At 49.9% G+C, this 16,513-nt stretch overlaps 1 protein-coding gene across 1 annotated transcript in view; it reads right to left on the reverse strand.

Moving 5' to 3' along the window:
• Positions 1–15,939, reverse strand: part of KIF26B (kinesin family member 26B) — a 447,298-nt gene extending 431,359 nt beyond the window's left edge. The window contains exons 1-2 of the mRNA XM_041761098.1: positions 15,225–15,939; positions 14,070–14,471 (exon numbers count right to left, since the gene is read on the reverse strand). Of these exons, the coding sequence (XP_041617032.1) occupies positions 14,070–14,471; positions 15,225–15,287 (465 nt within the window). The 5' untranslated portion in view covers positions 15,288–15,939. The remainder of the gene's footprint in view (positions 1–14,069; positions 14,472–15,224) is intronic.
• Between the last annotated feature and the right edge of the window lie 574 nt (positions 15,940–16,513).

The raw sequence follows: 16,513 nt of genomic DNA on the forward strand, positions 1-16,513 counted from the left end.
GATCCACACAGGCAAAACAACTGCCTAAATAAATCTTACTAGAGCCTGGTGGAGCAATGGGAGCCAGAGGTTTTCCGGGTGACCCCCAGCAACCCCTGAAACCTCTATGTCATTGTTATCTCCTCCTGACCACCATAAAGGGCTGTTAGGGAGAATCACTACTAACAAGAAACACTCCATTTAAAAAAGTAAATTAGCACAAACCACCACCACAGAAAAAGCCCATAACCAGCAACTTCTTTCACACAGGAAGCAGAGAGCTTGATTAGGCATATGAAAACCATGCCTCTGTACTACATTTGCCACCCTGGCTGCAAAAATGCTCGTAAAGCCATCATTAGGCGACTGGCCGCTGTCAGCCCTTCCTGTGCTTGCAGGCTGCCGAGACAGTTAGCCATCCTGCTCTGCTCAATGCCCTTTAATTGCACGGCCTGTTTTATTAGCTGCCTTGACCTCCAATAAAAGCTCAGGGGTAAACATGCCTGAAACCTGAGCTAGGATGTCTACAGTGTTCCAGCTTGTGCATTTCCTCCAGGGCTCCTGCAAGATGTGCACACACACATGCACACACATGTGCGTGCACACACACACGCACAGCCCAGCTAGTTAGAAAGACTTCTTAGAAATTCCACCAAGAGTTACCTGAGCAAATTTAGGGGGAAAGGACTACGGGAGCAACGAAGGCTCTGATACCTGGGACCACAATCAACGAAAATACATGGAGGGCATGCAGTGCTGGGTGGGGCACCCCTGGCTGTAGCGTGTGTAGTGAGCCTCCCCTGGAAGGGGTGCAGAGAACTGAGTGCAAGAATGCCAATGGAAAGTGGTACTTGGGTACGGGCACCAGAACCCTAGTGCTGCTCAAGGCCAGATGAAGTTCTGCTAATTTTTTTTTTTTAAGATTTTATTTATTTGAGGGAGAGAGAGAAAGAGAGAGCACAGAGGGAGGGTGAGAAAGAAGCAGACTGCCTGCTAAGCAGGGAGCCCTATGCGGGGCTGGATCCCAGGACCCTGAGATCATGACCTGAGCTGAAGGCAGATGCTTCACCGCCTGAACCACTCCAGCACTCCTGAAGTTCTGCTTTTAATATCCGGGCTCCCTGAGTTATGTTTAAATCACAATGCAAATACAAATTATTATTTTTGAAATAAGAGTGAGCAGAACATTTCACAGGATGCAGACAGGTAAAAGACAAGCTAGGTTAGTTGTCAGGGAAGAAAATATGATGGATAATAAACGAGCAGACCTTGCCAACCTGGCAGTTGGCCACCTGCCAGCTCCTCACAGACCACCCTCCAAAACTACAGGAGATTATGCCCAAGTCATGGGCATGGGGTATGTAAATATTGGTCTAAACAACTGTATTCATAGGAGCAGAGGGAAGAAGGGGAACAAAAGGGAGAAGAAAAGTATTAGAAAAAAATCTAGGTGTAGAATTTTTTTAAAGAAAGACAAATAAAATGCATGGAGTTTTGGTGTTCCTGGACTGCTACCCTGGATGAACTCCCCGCAAATTATTTCTAAATCCTGACCAGGGGGTGCCTGGGTGACTCAGTTGGTTAAGAGTCTGCCTTCGGTTCAGGTCAGGATCTCAGGGTCCTGGGATCAAAGCCGTGTATGTGGGGAGAGAGTGGTGTCCCTGTTCAATGGGAAGTCTGCTTCTACCTCTGCCATTCCTCCCTCCCTCTCTTTCCCATAAATAAATCTTTTTTAAAAATAAACTAAAATAAATCCTAATCAGTATGACAGGGTTTTATTTCATGTAAAACTAACTATAAGCCATCTTTATAACTAAGGCACTATTTTTTCTCAGACATTCCTTACCAACTTGCTCTTATAAAATCGATTGTCCTTTTGTCTGCCCGAGTTTATTTCTGTGTACAAACAAAGAAGACAGTAAACTGCTTTATTAAGAAACAGGAAGGATCCTGTCCATCAGTTTACAATCCAAATTCCAAATGCAGACACATCAGGGATGACAGTGCTGGCAGTACCTCTGTTTGGATGGGCAATCCAGGAGGACAGGCCTGGCTGGTTGCAGGGGGGCGCAGGGAGTCCCACAAAACATGGCAACCCTAGGAACAGCTTCAGGCTCCAGGTGTAGCCAGAAACCCATGTGAGGCCTTATGAAGATCCCTTTGGAACTAGGGAGCAAGGCCTGGGTACCATAGTCTTGGGGCTCCTCTCTGGCTTCAGAGACTTGCAGAGACCACCAACTCCCACTCTCCTGGTTTACAAAAGAGGAATGAAGTGCAAGCTGGCTAGCAGGCTTGCCCAAGATCCCAGTGCTAATTAGTGCTGAAGGCAAGATGGCAAACTCTTGTCTCCTCATCTAAGGATAGTCCATTCTCTACTAAACATCTGGGATTGGGGATGTCTGGGGGGCTCAGTGGTTGAGCGTCTGCCTTTAGCTCAGGTCATGATCCCAGGGTCCCGGGATCGAGTCCCACACTGGGTTCCCTGCAGGGAGCCCGCTTCTCCCTCTGCCTGTGTCTCTGCCTCTCTCTGTGTGTCTCTCATGAATAAATAAAATCTTTAAAAAAACAACAACAACAACAGTGGCGGTTGCCAGCTGTTTGCCTGATCGGCTGTTTATTTTCTGTATAACCAGTTGGTTAGAGAGCTCAACAGCTTTGGGTTGTTCTTGGTTTGTTACTCGGTTAATAAGTAAGTCTCCTGTTGCTGCATGAAACCACCATTTAGATGGAGCAGGGTGCAGGGAAGCAGCTATTCCAACTCCAAAGAAAGCAACCACTATAAATAAGACAGTAGTGTTTTACGGGGAAGTGTGGCTGCTCATCATTGCTAATTAAAAAATGGAATCACACCACAGACAAATCTCAAGCTCTTTAAGTTCCAAGAAAAAAAAATCCTGGATTAGCAATTATAAATCTCAGATATCACTCAGCTTAGATAAAGAAGCATCAAAAGCTTATATTTGTCACCACTCGTGGGGCAAAAGAGATTTTAACTTATTTGCAGTTCATTCTTTAAAAATAAAGACTTTTGGGGGCACCTGGGTGGCTCAGTCGGTAAAGCACCTGCCTCCAGCTCAGGTCGGGATGCTAGAGTCCTGGGATAGAGCCCCACATGCAGCTCCCTGCTCAGCTGGGGGAGAATCTGCTTCTCCCTCTGCCTCTGCCCCTGCGCCCCACTTGTGTGCTTTCTCTAAGAAATAAATAAAATCTTTAAAAAAATAAAAATGAAAATAAAGACATTTTGTGCATAAGAACTAGCAAAGATTTTAAAACCATGCCGTGAGTGGAGAACTAACAAACCTTTTTCCAAGAACTTTTTGTGGCTGGCGACAGTATCGAGCTTAAACTCCATTAAGCAGAAAGGATGAGTCAAAATAGCCTCCCCCTGCCCAACATGGCCTGTAACACTTAAGATATATTTAGATATAGTTCTGCTTATCAAAAGAATTCAGTCTACCCCAGAGCCTTCTGATATGTTAACCCACACGCAGCAGCTCAGGAATATCGACCCTTTCTGGGTAAGAGTTTCCAAGAACACTCTGAGAGCTGAAACGTGGGCAGGAAATACCCGCTCAGTGGGGGAGGGGTCTCTATTTCCAGACTTCTCCACAAGGTCTGGGCGGCATCGATGCGATAGGATCAGCAAAGCATAACTGCAAAGAAAACTGTCTGCGAAAGATAAAACTGGATGGGAAGGCAGATAAGCCAGATTCCTGGTGTTGCCCAGATCTGCAGCATCGCCCATGCCCTCACTGGGGGAAATCTGCTCTCCCTGCTCAGGAGTGGGAATGCGAAACACAGCGGCTGCCAAGCTCCCTGGAGGGTCTCGGAGGGGGCAGGGCTTGACGAAGGGATTTCCATCTGTGACAAGGAATCTCACTCCATATTCATGGCATCGCAACTGAAAGGAGTGGCTATTTTTGTCAACTGAGCTCTCACAAATTTTCTGTGGAGTCACCCTACAAAGGAATAAATAAGCGCTTTATTTGCTGGAAGGCGAAGAAATGGAAAAGGAGAGGAGTTCACTGGCTCCGTTTTCTCTGCTGCTTTTGCGTTTTGCTGTGAGACCACTGATAGGGAGGGAGGGAGGGAGGGAGGAAGGAAGGAAAGAAGGGAGGGAGGGAGGGAGGGAGGGAGGGAGGGAGGGAAGAAGGAAGGGGGAGGGAAGAAGGGGAGAGGGAGGGAGCTTTCATAAAATTTACCTTCCCAGGGAAAGCCACTGGAATAGACAGAAAGTGAAGGCTGAACATTACCTGGCAGGTTTCACTGACCCTCCTACCACTGCCACCAGTGCAAGGAGGAGTTCAGACAGGCTGTGCCCAAGGTCACAGGACCAGGTTCAGACAGACTGTGCCCAAGGTCACACACTTAGTGAAGTAACCCAATTTGGCACCTAGGTTTGTTGACCCCAGATCTTCCTTTTTAAGGTCATAAGCACCTCAAAAATGGATCTCTTACCCTCTTAGTGCCGTCAACAACTCGAGTGCTGCCTCAGATGTCCTCACCTCTCTACCCACTCCTGGACATGCTGTCACTGCCCACCTTTCTCGGGGCACCAGACACTCTTCTAACAGAGATCCGCAGCCACCTCCCATTCACTGAATCAGGGAAACCTCCATCATCACCTCCTTGATCTCTCCAAGGTATCTGACTGTTGTCTCCCTCTGAAGCTTGCTTCTCTCTCATCCCATGACTCCACTGTCTCTGATTTCCTTCCCCTTCTTCTGGCTTCTCCTTGACTTCTCTTCTGGTTCCTCAGAGTGCCCATGCCTTCAATGTCCCTGAGTCCCACAGCTCCATGCTCTCTTGCCACCCACAGCCTCACCATCTGGGGAGAGCTCAACCTCTGGGGATGCCACCACACTCACCACCAACATCTTGAAGACCCATGTCTCCAGCTCAGAATCCCATTGGGACCCCCTAGAACATTCTGCTTCAAGCTCTACAGAGCCCAAACCAATTTTACTATCCACAACCTTCCTCGTAAATCAGACCCACAATAACAAAAACCCTATCCGCTCCTGTACCCTCCATCTCAATTAATGGCAGCAGCTCCTCACCCTTGTCCCGGCCAGAAATCAGGGAGAGCCCTAATCTTCCTCCTCTCCCTCTGCCCCATATTCCCATGAACTCCAGCCCCTGTGGGTTTTCTATGTACAACATCTGTGTGGTCCAAGCTGCCTCTCCATTGCCACTGCCACCGTCTTAGCATCCTCCATCACCCAGGCCATGGCGAGGGCCCTCCTTGTGGGCTCCCCGATGCTGCCCTCTGCCTATCTTCCCTCATTGTCAGAGTAACCTTTCATAAATAGATATCTGGTCACCTCATTCTCTTCCCAAATGTCCATCAACAGCCACCCAAGTCTTATAGGATAAAATCGGACTCTTCAGCTGCAAGGCCATTCATCCTCTCCCTGCTGCCTTTCCAGCATGTTCCTCACCTATGCACATGCTGTGCTATGGTAACAATGCACCCCTGCAGTCCCCCAAAGGGTATGACTGAGCACGCATAACCTCCTTGTGCCTTGTGTCTGCCTTTCTAACTGCCTGGATGTCAGCGCTGCCCTGCATTCAATGAGCCAGACTCCCATCCACCTGCCAAAGGCAGCTCTATCCTCCCCTCTGCTCCCTGCCAACTCACATGGCCTGTGGTCCAGCACTTACTATACTGCTCTCTAACTCTGGCTCCTTGCCTGTCTCTCAACCAGACTGGGAGCTGCTCTCAGACAGGAATTTTCATCGTTTTGGTACCTTGGTTATAATGTGGGAGAGCAGTGTAATTGATACATGAGCAGGAATCCAAAATGCTTAATGGGCATAGGAATATGAAAGCAAAGACAATAAATATTAACAAATCCAGTCAGCAGCATATTTTAGAAATATATTTTGACCAAACAGAGTTTATTAAGGGAATGCAAGGATGGTTCATTATTAGGAAAACAATGATAATAATTAACAGTACTAACAGATCCAAGGAGAAAAATCATGTGATCATCTCCCTAACAACTGAGAAAGTATTTGGCAAAATAGAACATTCATTCTTTTTTTTTTTTTAAGATTTTATTTATTTATTCATGAGAATACACAGAGAGGAGAGAGAGAGAGGCAGAGACACAGGCAGAGGGAGAAGCAGGCTCCATTCTGGGAGCCCAACATGGGACTCGATCCAGGGTCTCCAGGATCCCACCCTGGGCTGCAGGGGGTGCTAAAATACTGAGCCACCAGGGCTGCCCAGAACATTCATTCTTGATTAAAAACACTAAATAAAATAGGAATTGATGGATACTTCCTCAATTTGTAATACTATATGTGCATCTCAGTCCAAAATCCAACATCTTACTTAATGGGAAAAACTATACACATGCCCACTGTATCACATCCATTGAACACTGTATCGGGGCATTAATCAATGTAACAGAAAAAACCATTAAAGGAATAAAAACAGCAAAGGAAGAGAGTAATGATATCTCTACTTATATAAGATATATTCTCTTGAAAATCCGGGGCACCTGGGTGGCTCAGTGGTTGAGAGTCGGCCTTTGGTTCAGGTCATGATTCCAGGGTCCTGGGATCGAGTTCTGCATCAGGCTCCCTTCAGGGAGCCTGCTTCTCCCTCTGCCTATGTCTCTGCCTCTCTCTGTGTCTCTCATGAATAAATAAATAAAATCTTTGGGCAGCCCTGGCGGCCTAGCGGTTTAGTGCTGCCTTTAGCCCAGGGTGTGATCCTGGAGACTCGGGATCGAGTCCCACGTCAGGCTCCCTGCATGTAGCCTGCTTCTCCCTCTGCCTGTGTCTCTGCCTCTCTCTCTCTTTTCTCTCTCTCTCTCTCTCTGTGCCTGTCATGAATAAATAAATAAATCTTTTTAAAAAATCTTTAAAAAAATTTCTTTTGAAAATCCAAGAGTATTGATTTTAAAACTAATGAACACATAGAGTTTAATAAGTAGGAAATGAAGTTAATTTACAAATCAATACCCTTCTTATGCACAATTATCAATTAGAAGATTAAGGTGAAGAGCTCATTTATAATAGCAACAAAAGATATGAGAGTAAATTTAACAAGAAATGCACAAAGTCTATAGGAGAAAAGCCTTAAAACTTGCTGAAAAGTAGACTTGTTCAAACAGAAAACATATTCCATGTTCTTGGGAAAGATTCAACATCATAAAGACAGCAAATATCCCCCAGATTAATATATTAATTTAACATGGTCCCAATTAAAAGACTTATTTTCTGGAATTAGGCAAGTTGATTCTAAAGTTCATGTGGGAAAGAAGGAGGACTAACCAGGAAACTCCCAGAAAGGAAACGCACTATTTGGGAGAGGGAGGGATAGCCCTACCAAATATTAAAACATACTACAAAGATTCTGTATTTAAAATAGCATGTGGGCCTGTGTGGCTCAGCTGGTTGGGCATCCAACTTGGTTTTGTCTCAGGTCATGATTTCATGGTGGTGGGATCGAGCCCCACTCAGGTTCCCCACTCAGCACAGAGTCTGCTTCAGAGTCTCTCTCCCTCCCCCCACTTCCCCCCTACCATGTGCACACACACTCTCTCTCTAAAGTAAATAAAGATAAAATCTAAAAATATAAGTAAAATAAAGTAAAATAGCATGGAACTGGCACACGAAGAGACAGATACACAGCACATAGCAGAAGATCCAGCGACAGACCCAAGTCCACCTGAAAAGTTGGTTTATGATAATGATAGTATCTCAGATCAGTGGGGGGAATATGGATGATGAATGTTTGAATAAAGGGCCTGGTGACAACTGGATAGACATTTAGAAGATGATAAACTCGATGTGTACCTTTCATTATATACCAAAGTGACTTCCCAGTGGATCAGACCTCTAAATATTTAAAAGGAAACCACAGAAATAATCAAAGAAAACATAGGCGAATTCCTTTGAAACCTGAAAGTGATAGCCTTTGTAATCATAACTTGAAATCCAACTTCCTTAGATGGGTTCTGGAGCTCATTTACTATTTTTTTAAAGATTTTATTTATTTATTCACGAGAGAGAGAGAGAGAGAGAGAGAGAGGCAGAGACACAGGCAGAGGGAGAAGCAGGCTCCACGCAGGGAGCCCAATGTGGGACTCAGTCCTGGGCCCCCAGGATCACGCCTTGGGCTGAAGGCGGCGCTAAACCTCTGAGCCACTGGGGCTGCCCATGATTTACTATTTTGATAAGCACTTTTTTTAAAGTAGGTTCCAAACCCAGCGTGGAGCCCAACACAGGGCTTGAACTCAGGACCCCAAGATCAAGACCTGAGCCAAGATCAGGGGTTGGATGCTTAACTGGCTTAGCCACCCAGGTGCCCCTTGATAAAACATTCTTAAAGTAATTTAGGAATAGAGGTTTATTCCCTGTCCTTTGGCACCTACACAAATACACTCTACAAGATTTCAGACTGGCGCATTAAGTACGAAAGATCAGCGGAACCCACTGAAACCTTGCTTCTTTGTCACAGTAAGACCACAGAGGAGGTTTAAAAAAAAAAAGAGGTAAAGAAAAGATGTTATGGTCAGCATGTGATTCAAGAGAGTCAAAAGGAAATCAGTTTATTCTCCTGAAAACAGACCATGAACCCTGAAAGAAGCCAGCAACCTGCCATCTTGGCCAGGGCAGAAGAGAGCTGAAGTCTGGCAGCCCTTGGGACGTGGTGCTGAGACATCCCCCTGAAGAACTCTCCCCTCTACCCACTAGGAGGCCAGTGCAGGGTGCCCCCGACAGGGTTTTCAAGAAAGGGCAGCAACAGAGAGTCTCAAGTGAGCGAAGAGAAATATGCGAAGTTCCCTTCCCCGCTGCGTTACATTCCAGCCAAGAAAATTACTCAGTTCACAATCCTGACAACCCCATATATTTTTCCCACCACCCCCTGAAAAGTGATGCTACCGTCTGTGAGCCCAGGAAAAACAATCATAACTCTCCTCTCTCTCTCTCTCTCTCTCTCTAAGGTCGGGGGGTGGGTGTCTCCGACTCAGCCAGTTATCCTAACAGTGACTCTCAAGGGACTCGACGGGGAAGCTCCCTTGGATTTCTCTGTATCTTGCATCTTTACTCATGCTTCCTTTCTGTGACCTGAACCACATAAATCACTTGAATTCCAGAGTAAAGAAATTGGATTCATCTTTACTTTGCTATAGGAGATCTGATGTACGGGGAGGAGGAGGCATGGCTGAGTACAGTGCCTAGCACATCCTCAGGCCAATAATTTGCTAGCCGTTTATAATCATCATCATTACCATCACCATTAGGATTACTTGATGAATGGCACGATCTGCGATATGCCAAAGAGCAACTCATGTTGCCTAAATTTTATTGACTTAATCATTCCAAATGCTGACAAATTACTAGCCTCAGTCATTTAAAAATCACATTTCTAATGCAATAATCCTATCTGCGATGAGTGTGGAAGACATTACTACAGCCCAGGGATTTTTACAAAGTGAATTAAGTCACTATAAAAACTGACCGTGTTGGGTCACAATTAAAAGTCTGGTGGAATGAAATGCCATTACCCAGAGCTTGCTAAGCCCGAAGGAAGAGATTACCACTCACGTGGCTCTACTGGGAATGTTTTTAGAATCCCTAAAATGTTTCAGAAGTGTTCTCATTACTGATATTATCTATCAGCTGATTTTGTATCGAAAATATTTCTGAAATGGGAAAGATTCAAATAACGTTTTCTGAAAATAGCCATGTGCTCTTAAAAAGATTTCAGGTTAAAAAAAAAAAAAAAGATTCCTGATAAACTTCTCTCTTAATTAGTATGTATTTAAAATGCAACATGTATTGTATCTGTAATGAATCATACCATGCATGGCTTCTAGAGGAATTTCTACATGGAGTTATTTTTTCATACCTGTCTTGGAGCTGGGAAAAATACAGAAATACACACACACACACACACACACACACACACACACACACATATTCCCCAAGTCTAGACTTACTTGGGCTCTGGCTATTTAGAGTCTACGTTTGGTGTTTTTAAACCCCTATGACACATTCCTTTCTTTCATCTCTCTAATTCCTGGCCACCCTCTCAGTATGTCTGGCTAATCTTCCTGATATTTCTGGGGCATAAATGGTCCCAGAATACTTGACTGAGAGAAAATCAGATAGGAATGTTGTTCTGGACATTTTTTTTTTTTACAAAAAAGATTTTCTTTTATTGATATGGAAACGAACAGATGCCTGATACCCTTTTGCCAACCCGAAACATTTCTGCTTGCTCCAGGGAATTCTTTGGGGCTGATGTTTCCTAGAGTTCCCACTGTCAATTCAAAAGTTGTGTCTCAGTTACCAGAACGATCTAGGATTGCTCAAAGGTGGAAGATTCATTCCTTGGCCCTTATTTCTGCTTGGTGCCTTGACTGTGCATAAAATGGGAAAGACACTCGTGCCAGTGGATATGAAATGGTTTTAGATTTACACACTGGAACGCTACAATGGGCAAAAGGACTGTTTTTACTGCAAATCCCCACACTTCACAAATCCACATTCTTTCATCTGACCCCTTCTACTTACCAGCCCTAGAAAAAGACATGATATAAACCCAGTAAGTACCTTTTTACTGACTGAGGTAATAAAAGTCAATCCAAATGTTTTACAATCCGCCACCAGGCACAGATCTTTACGCACCCAGGTAAGTTGTTATTTGAAGGGACAAATCCAGAGCATCGTCAACAGTTGCGTGAGCTCACAGTTGCCATTTCTACACCCCAGAGTCTTTTTTATCCCTAAATCTGCCTCTCTCCAGAAACCTCACACTCAGTGCATGGGAAACCAAACCCATTATCAGCCTTCTCTCTGGGAAACTCCCAAATCCGGATCTCCTCTTGTCTCCTGCCTCAGTTAACACCATCCCTACCCACACAGTTAGTTACCTGAGCTAGAAACCTCCAAGTCCTGCTGCCTTCTGCCCTGATGCCTTATTCTCCTGGGACACAGGACTCCCAGGAATGCTCAGAATAGGGTGGTCACTCCTCAGGCCATCAGAGCCACTGTCTAAATGCTGGGATGGGCCAGACGCCCTCAGTGGGCTCGCCAGAACTTCAGCTCCCCCCTTAACCAACTGTCCCCGAGATAAAACCGGGAGGATTCAAGGGGGCTTGCTACCTACCCATGAGTGCAGAGTGAGAACTCCTATGGCTATACATTTGGAAAATGTACTGATGAAATGAGAAACTGAAAGTGGATAACCTTTCATAAAAAAAAAAAAAAAACCTGTAACTACATAAAACATAAATCCAACAGTATCTGGGCTAATTAATAATCGTCAACCCCCATATCTTTCTCCAAAGAAAGTCATAAATATGGACAAAAGCTGATTTACTCAATGTCACTAAATAAATTAGTGGTGGAGAAAGAACTAAAACCAAATCCAGCCTAAAACAGTAGGATTCTTGAATGTGCTATTCTGCCTCTGACTTCTAAATGTCCACCTAGGAGACTTTTAATACCACCTAGTAGAGTTTAATATTCTGTTTAAGAAAATACTCCCCAAATACAATTAAGCATCATAAGTGAATTACAATGATCATTTTTGCTAATTATCCCTCAAAAACATGCCTTTATCTTCTAGACTCTTACTCTCCAGGGCAAATTGCATGTTGGAGGCACAATGACATCTCTCAGGCTAATGAAACTTAACTCTTTTGGTGCCTGAGAGCTACAGAGGTTCACAGTTTGCTCATAAATCCAGCCCTGGGAAGAAGGCAGGCCTTCTTCATGGGCCTCCATCTATCCACGGGCCTCCATCCATCATGCTCAAGAGAACACAGCATTTGTTGCCTTAAAATATAGCAGGCTTGAAAACTGGAATGGAAATTGTACCTCAACTGAGGGTACTGGTGCTTTAAAAATAAAGAAAAGGCTGAACTTTTATTATTATTATTATTATTATTATTATTATTCCTAGAGATACGCAGAAGATTTGTAGTTAAAACTGAGGCCCCCTACCTCATGACTAACAATGAGGCAATCCAGGTACTGTTGTTTCTGGCTAAGTCTTGTGCAGTCCCTGTACCAAATGTCATGTTTCGTTTTTTTATGCTACGTCCCATATAAAACTCCAGGCAACTGCGGCACTGTGTGATATTCCTGTGTGACTCTCCTGCAGACATGCCTGGGTCACTGTAAGCTGGTGCAGAGCACTGAGCTTCATTGTCCACGATGGGTTTCCCAGGGTCCCGTTAATTTCATCATGTAAATACAATTGGCAAATATATTGACCTGCCTCCTGTAACACTGGGAATGGATGGTCCAGGTGCTTCCAACAAAATCCAAAATCAATTTTGTCACCCGAGTCCACAACATAGGATAGATGCATTTGAATTTGGACATTTGTTTCTTCTTCCTCTAGGCTTCCTTCCTTTCCTCTATTTGTATGAAAAGAGTAGATTTTGATTGACCTTTGCACATAGCAGCACTCAGCAACCCAAATAAGCTATTCCTAGAACAGGCTCTTGAGAATGTTCTAGAATGTTTTGGTAGGCTGCGACTTACTAGGATTACCACCTAGCAGATGGTGCCATGCGTTCTGGACCCCTTGAAGAACCAAGGTTTTTCAAGATTTGTCAGATGGTCTGGTCTGGTTGTTCCATCTCACGGCACCCCACACACTTCCTCTGTAGGACTTAGGGCACATGGGAGCAAATTCTGAATTGTGCATTTTGTGGTCAATGTCTGTATCCTCCGTTAGAATACAAGCTCCGTGTGGACAAGGGCTGTAGGTACCTGTTATTTCATTGCTGTGCCTAACACAGTGCCCTGACTGTGGTAGGATATCAGAGACTATTGATAAACGATCAAAAGAGTAAATAAATGTGTGAGTGAAACAGTGTTAAATTGGAGGATACTGAATGCAAGTATAAAATAAGCTTTTATATTCCCTGAGATGGCTCTCGGAGAGCCGGGACAGATTTATCAGCAAACTGCAGAAATGGCATACCGACAACAATCCACAAGTTAATTATTCTTGAGATAAATTCGGAATTCATAAAACCAATTCTCTGGGTGGTAATTCTCTGGGTGTAAAATTTTACAACCTCTGTGGGTATTTGTTTAATTTAACCCTTGCAATATGAAAACATTGACGTGTGTGAATTTAGATAAGCAGACGAGGCAAGCAGATGCAGTTACTGCTAAATTTCACGACTGAAAATCACAGCATTTCATTTCAAAAGGCAAAGGAATATAAATCCGAAAATGCCACTGAGCGGTGTCAGAAATCCCCACAGCTATGCGCTCTGTTTTCTGGATATTTCTCTCTAACCACTGATAAAAACTCTTTGAAGTGGAAGAGTAAATATTATCACTTGATAGTACTTGGGCCCAACAGTGCAAACACAATTGCATTGTGTTACACTCTGGGGTCTCATGAACACACCACGCCCGCCCAGGCAGCGTTGCCATGGAGGAGCGGCCGCGGCCGCTGCGCGCTGCGCCGGGGCGCTGGAGGGGCGCTGGAGGGGCGCTGGAGGGGCGCTGGAGCCGGCCGCGGGGCAGCCCCGCTCCCAGGCGCTCCCGCCCCAACCGTCCTCAGCCGCACACGCGGAATGCTAGGGGGGCAATGCTGGCGATCGAGTCGGAGTCTCTGTTGCCCACGAACAGGGAACAGGCGGTGGGAAACGCCACCCCCTAAGTATCAGCTCGCCTGTCCTCGTCCCACGGGTATTTGCGGAAGGCGCGCGCGGGGCGGTGGGGAGGAGAGTCGAAGGCTCGGCCAGCACTGCGGGCGCGAGGCAGGGAGGCGGCCCCCCAGCGCGGGTGCCCAGCCTCCCCCGGGCGCACGGCAGGGGCTGGGTCTCGGGGGACGGAGCCCCGCTCGGGGCCGACGGCAGGTGGCCGGGGGGCGGGGAGCACGACGCGCTCGCCGTCCGGAGTGGAGCGCGGCCGCACCGAAGCGCTGCGCACACCCAGTGGGCGGAGAGGCCCGCGCGCACCTCCCCGCTGCGTGCCCCGGGGCGCCGGGCGAGGAGAGGCGCGCGCTCGCCGCCACCCCCACCCCACCCCCCCCACCCCACCCCCCGGGGGCCCAGGGGCCCAGCCGCCCGCCCGCCCCCGCGTGGCCTCACCTTGCCGGGGAAGGGCCCCGGGAGGAGCAGCTTCAGCGCCTGCCTCTTCAGCTCCACCAGGCGGGCGTTGCAGTTCTCGCACCAGACGCCGCGGTCCGAGCCGGGGGAGGAGCCGCCGCCGCTGCCGGAGCCCGGGGAGCCGGTGCCGAAGCCCGGCGAGCCGCCCAGGGAGCCCGGCGAGCTGGTGCCGATGCCCGGGGAGGCGGGGCCCGGGGAGCCCGTGAAGGAGCTGGGGGACGAGGTGCCCGAGCCGGGGGACGGGGTCCCCGACGAGCCGAGCGCCGAGCCCGCGCCCTCGGGGGTGGGCCGGCTGCCGGCGCGCGACTCCTCGTAGGCTTTCCGGTACCAGCTCTCGGGGGAGAAGGGCGCCGCGGGCTTGGTGGGCGAGCAGACCTCGTTCACCTGCGGGGTAGACGTGCAGAGTCAGCGGCCGTGGGGCGCCCGCGCCCCCGCGCCCCCGCGCCCCCAGGGCCCCGCCGGGCGCCACGGCCGCGCGCCCCGGACCCTCCGAGCCCTGCGGCGGAATGTGCCTCCGTCTGTCCCGCTCACCGTCCCCGCCGCTCGGGTGCCCCTGCGCGGCTTCCCGGGCGCCGGCGCACTCCTCCTCGGGTCTGGAGGGGAGGGCTGGCTCGGGGGCTTCCCGTGGTTCCTGCAAGGGGGCACCCATACAGCCACCCATCCCAGGAAGAGCCCATGTTCGAGACCCTGGAAGACGCGATGCCGCGGGCTGAGGGTGGGGGAGCGTCTGGGTTTTTTATTCATCTGGGGTGCAGCCCTGCGGATCCTGAAGGTACATGGAAGGAGCTCCAGGCTCCAGGGAAACGATCGCGAGGAACCGCAGAGAATTCGTGCACGCCCTCCCCCCAGTCGGCTTAACTCTGCCTGGAAGTGCACGAATGCTGCAAAAGTTAGGGGTGCGGGGACCGCCAGGAACGCGGGGACTGAGAAAATCCTGGGGGCCCGGCGAGCGCGCGGGCGTCCTCGCGGGCGGACCCGCCTCCGTGCACGCACGCCCAGCCCGCCCGGCGGAGGCGCCCCTGCGGCGGCGGGAGAGCCCGGGGCCGCCCGGTGGAGCCGCCCGCGGCGGGGAAAGGGGGCCCCGGGTCGAGGAGGGCGCCGGGAACGCGCCTCCGCATCGTGCCCGTCACAACTTACCCCGTATTTCTTGCCCCTGCTGGAGACCGCCAGCCTCTCTTTATTCCCAGCTACCGAATTCATGGTGGCTTGTCCAGCGGAGAGGGTCTAAATGTTCCACCAACGCCACATCCACAAGGTCTTCCAACCCAGAAGGGCCCCCCCGTGGTCGGGGCCGCCTCTTGGCCCTCAAGTCAAGATTTCTTAATTGGGGGGGGGGGGTCGAGAGAATCAGAGCAAATGGAGCCCAGAAGTAATAGCACTAATTGGCAGAACGGGTTGGAGTGGCTGGTTTATTCTCCTCCTCAAATAATGCTTTTCCCCATCCTCTTCGGCCTCCTCCAGTCGCACGTTTCTTCTCACGGTCACATCCGGATCATTGGCATTTCCCCCCCGGCCAAGTGCACGAGGGAGGCGAGGAGGGCGGCCGGGCACACGCGGCTGCAGGGACGGCGGGCGAGCCCCGCGCCGCGCCTCGGCCGGCGAGCCGGCGGGGGGAACTTGTCTCCTCCACGGAGCTCGGTAACTGAGTTCAAAGAAATTCTCCCAAAATATAAAGATCCAGGCTCGGGGAGGAGCCTCGGCGCGTGGCGGAGCCAATATCCGCCAGCCCGCTCGGCCTGACAGTTGCGCGAGGGCAGGGAGAGGCGGCTCGGCGTGGCCCGGGCGCCGCCGCGGTCAGCGCGCGCGTGTGCGCCCGGGCGCAGCGCGGAGCCTCGGGAACCGCCGCCCCGCCGCCCGGGAGCCCGCCGCCCGCCCGCCGCCGCCGCCGCCGCCGCCGCCGCCGCCGCGCCGCCCCGGATCCATTTTATGCGGCGGCGCGCCCGCCTGACAGCGCGAGGCGAGCGCCGGGGGGGCGGGGGAGGTCGTAAATCTCGCCCCTCGCGGGGAAGTTCCTGGAGAGCGGCCCGCGGCCGGGGCCCTAATGAAACGCCGCTGCGCGCGCCTGGCGCCGAGGGGCAGCGCCGAGCCCGAGGGCCGGACAGAAATGTGCCCGAGCCTCCCCGCCCCCAAGTTCTTTCTCTTCCTGGCAAGGCTTGCAGGTCTGCCTTTGAAACGCCGGGTAGAAAAGGGACTGAGTCACAAACAAGTCCGCAAACGTGCCGGGGCCTCCCCCCGCCCTTTGTTCTCCGAGACCTGCCCTGCAAACCTTTTCTGCAATGGCCCTGCCGACCCCGGGCCGGCCAGCGGGCCCCCCCGCCCAGCCCACCGCCCGAGGACCGGGGACCTTCGCGGGCGCCCCCTCCCCGGGCGGCGCGCCCCGATCCGCGACGTGCCCGGCCGCCCAGGGCTGGCCCAGGTGAGCGAGC

The sequence above is a fragment of the Vulpes lagopus genome, chromosome 1 (assembly GCF_018345385.1).
Source record: "Vulpes lagopus strain Blue_001 chromosome 1, ASM1834538v1, whole genome shotgun sequence".
In the NCBI taxonomy this organism is placed as follows: domain Eukaryota; kingdom Metazoa; phylum Chordata; class Mammalia; order Carnivora; family Canidae; genus Vulpes; species Vulpes lagopus.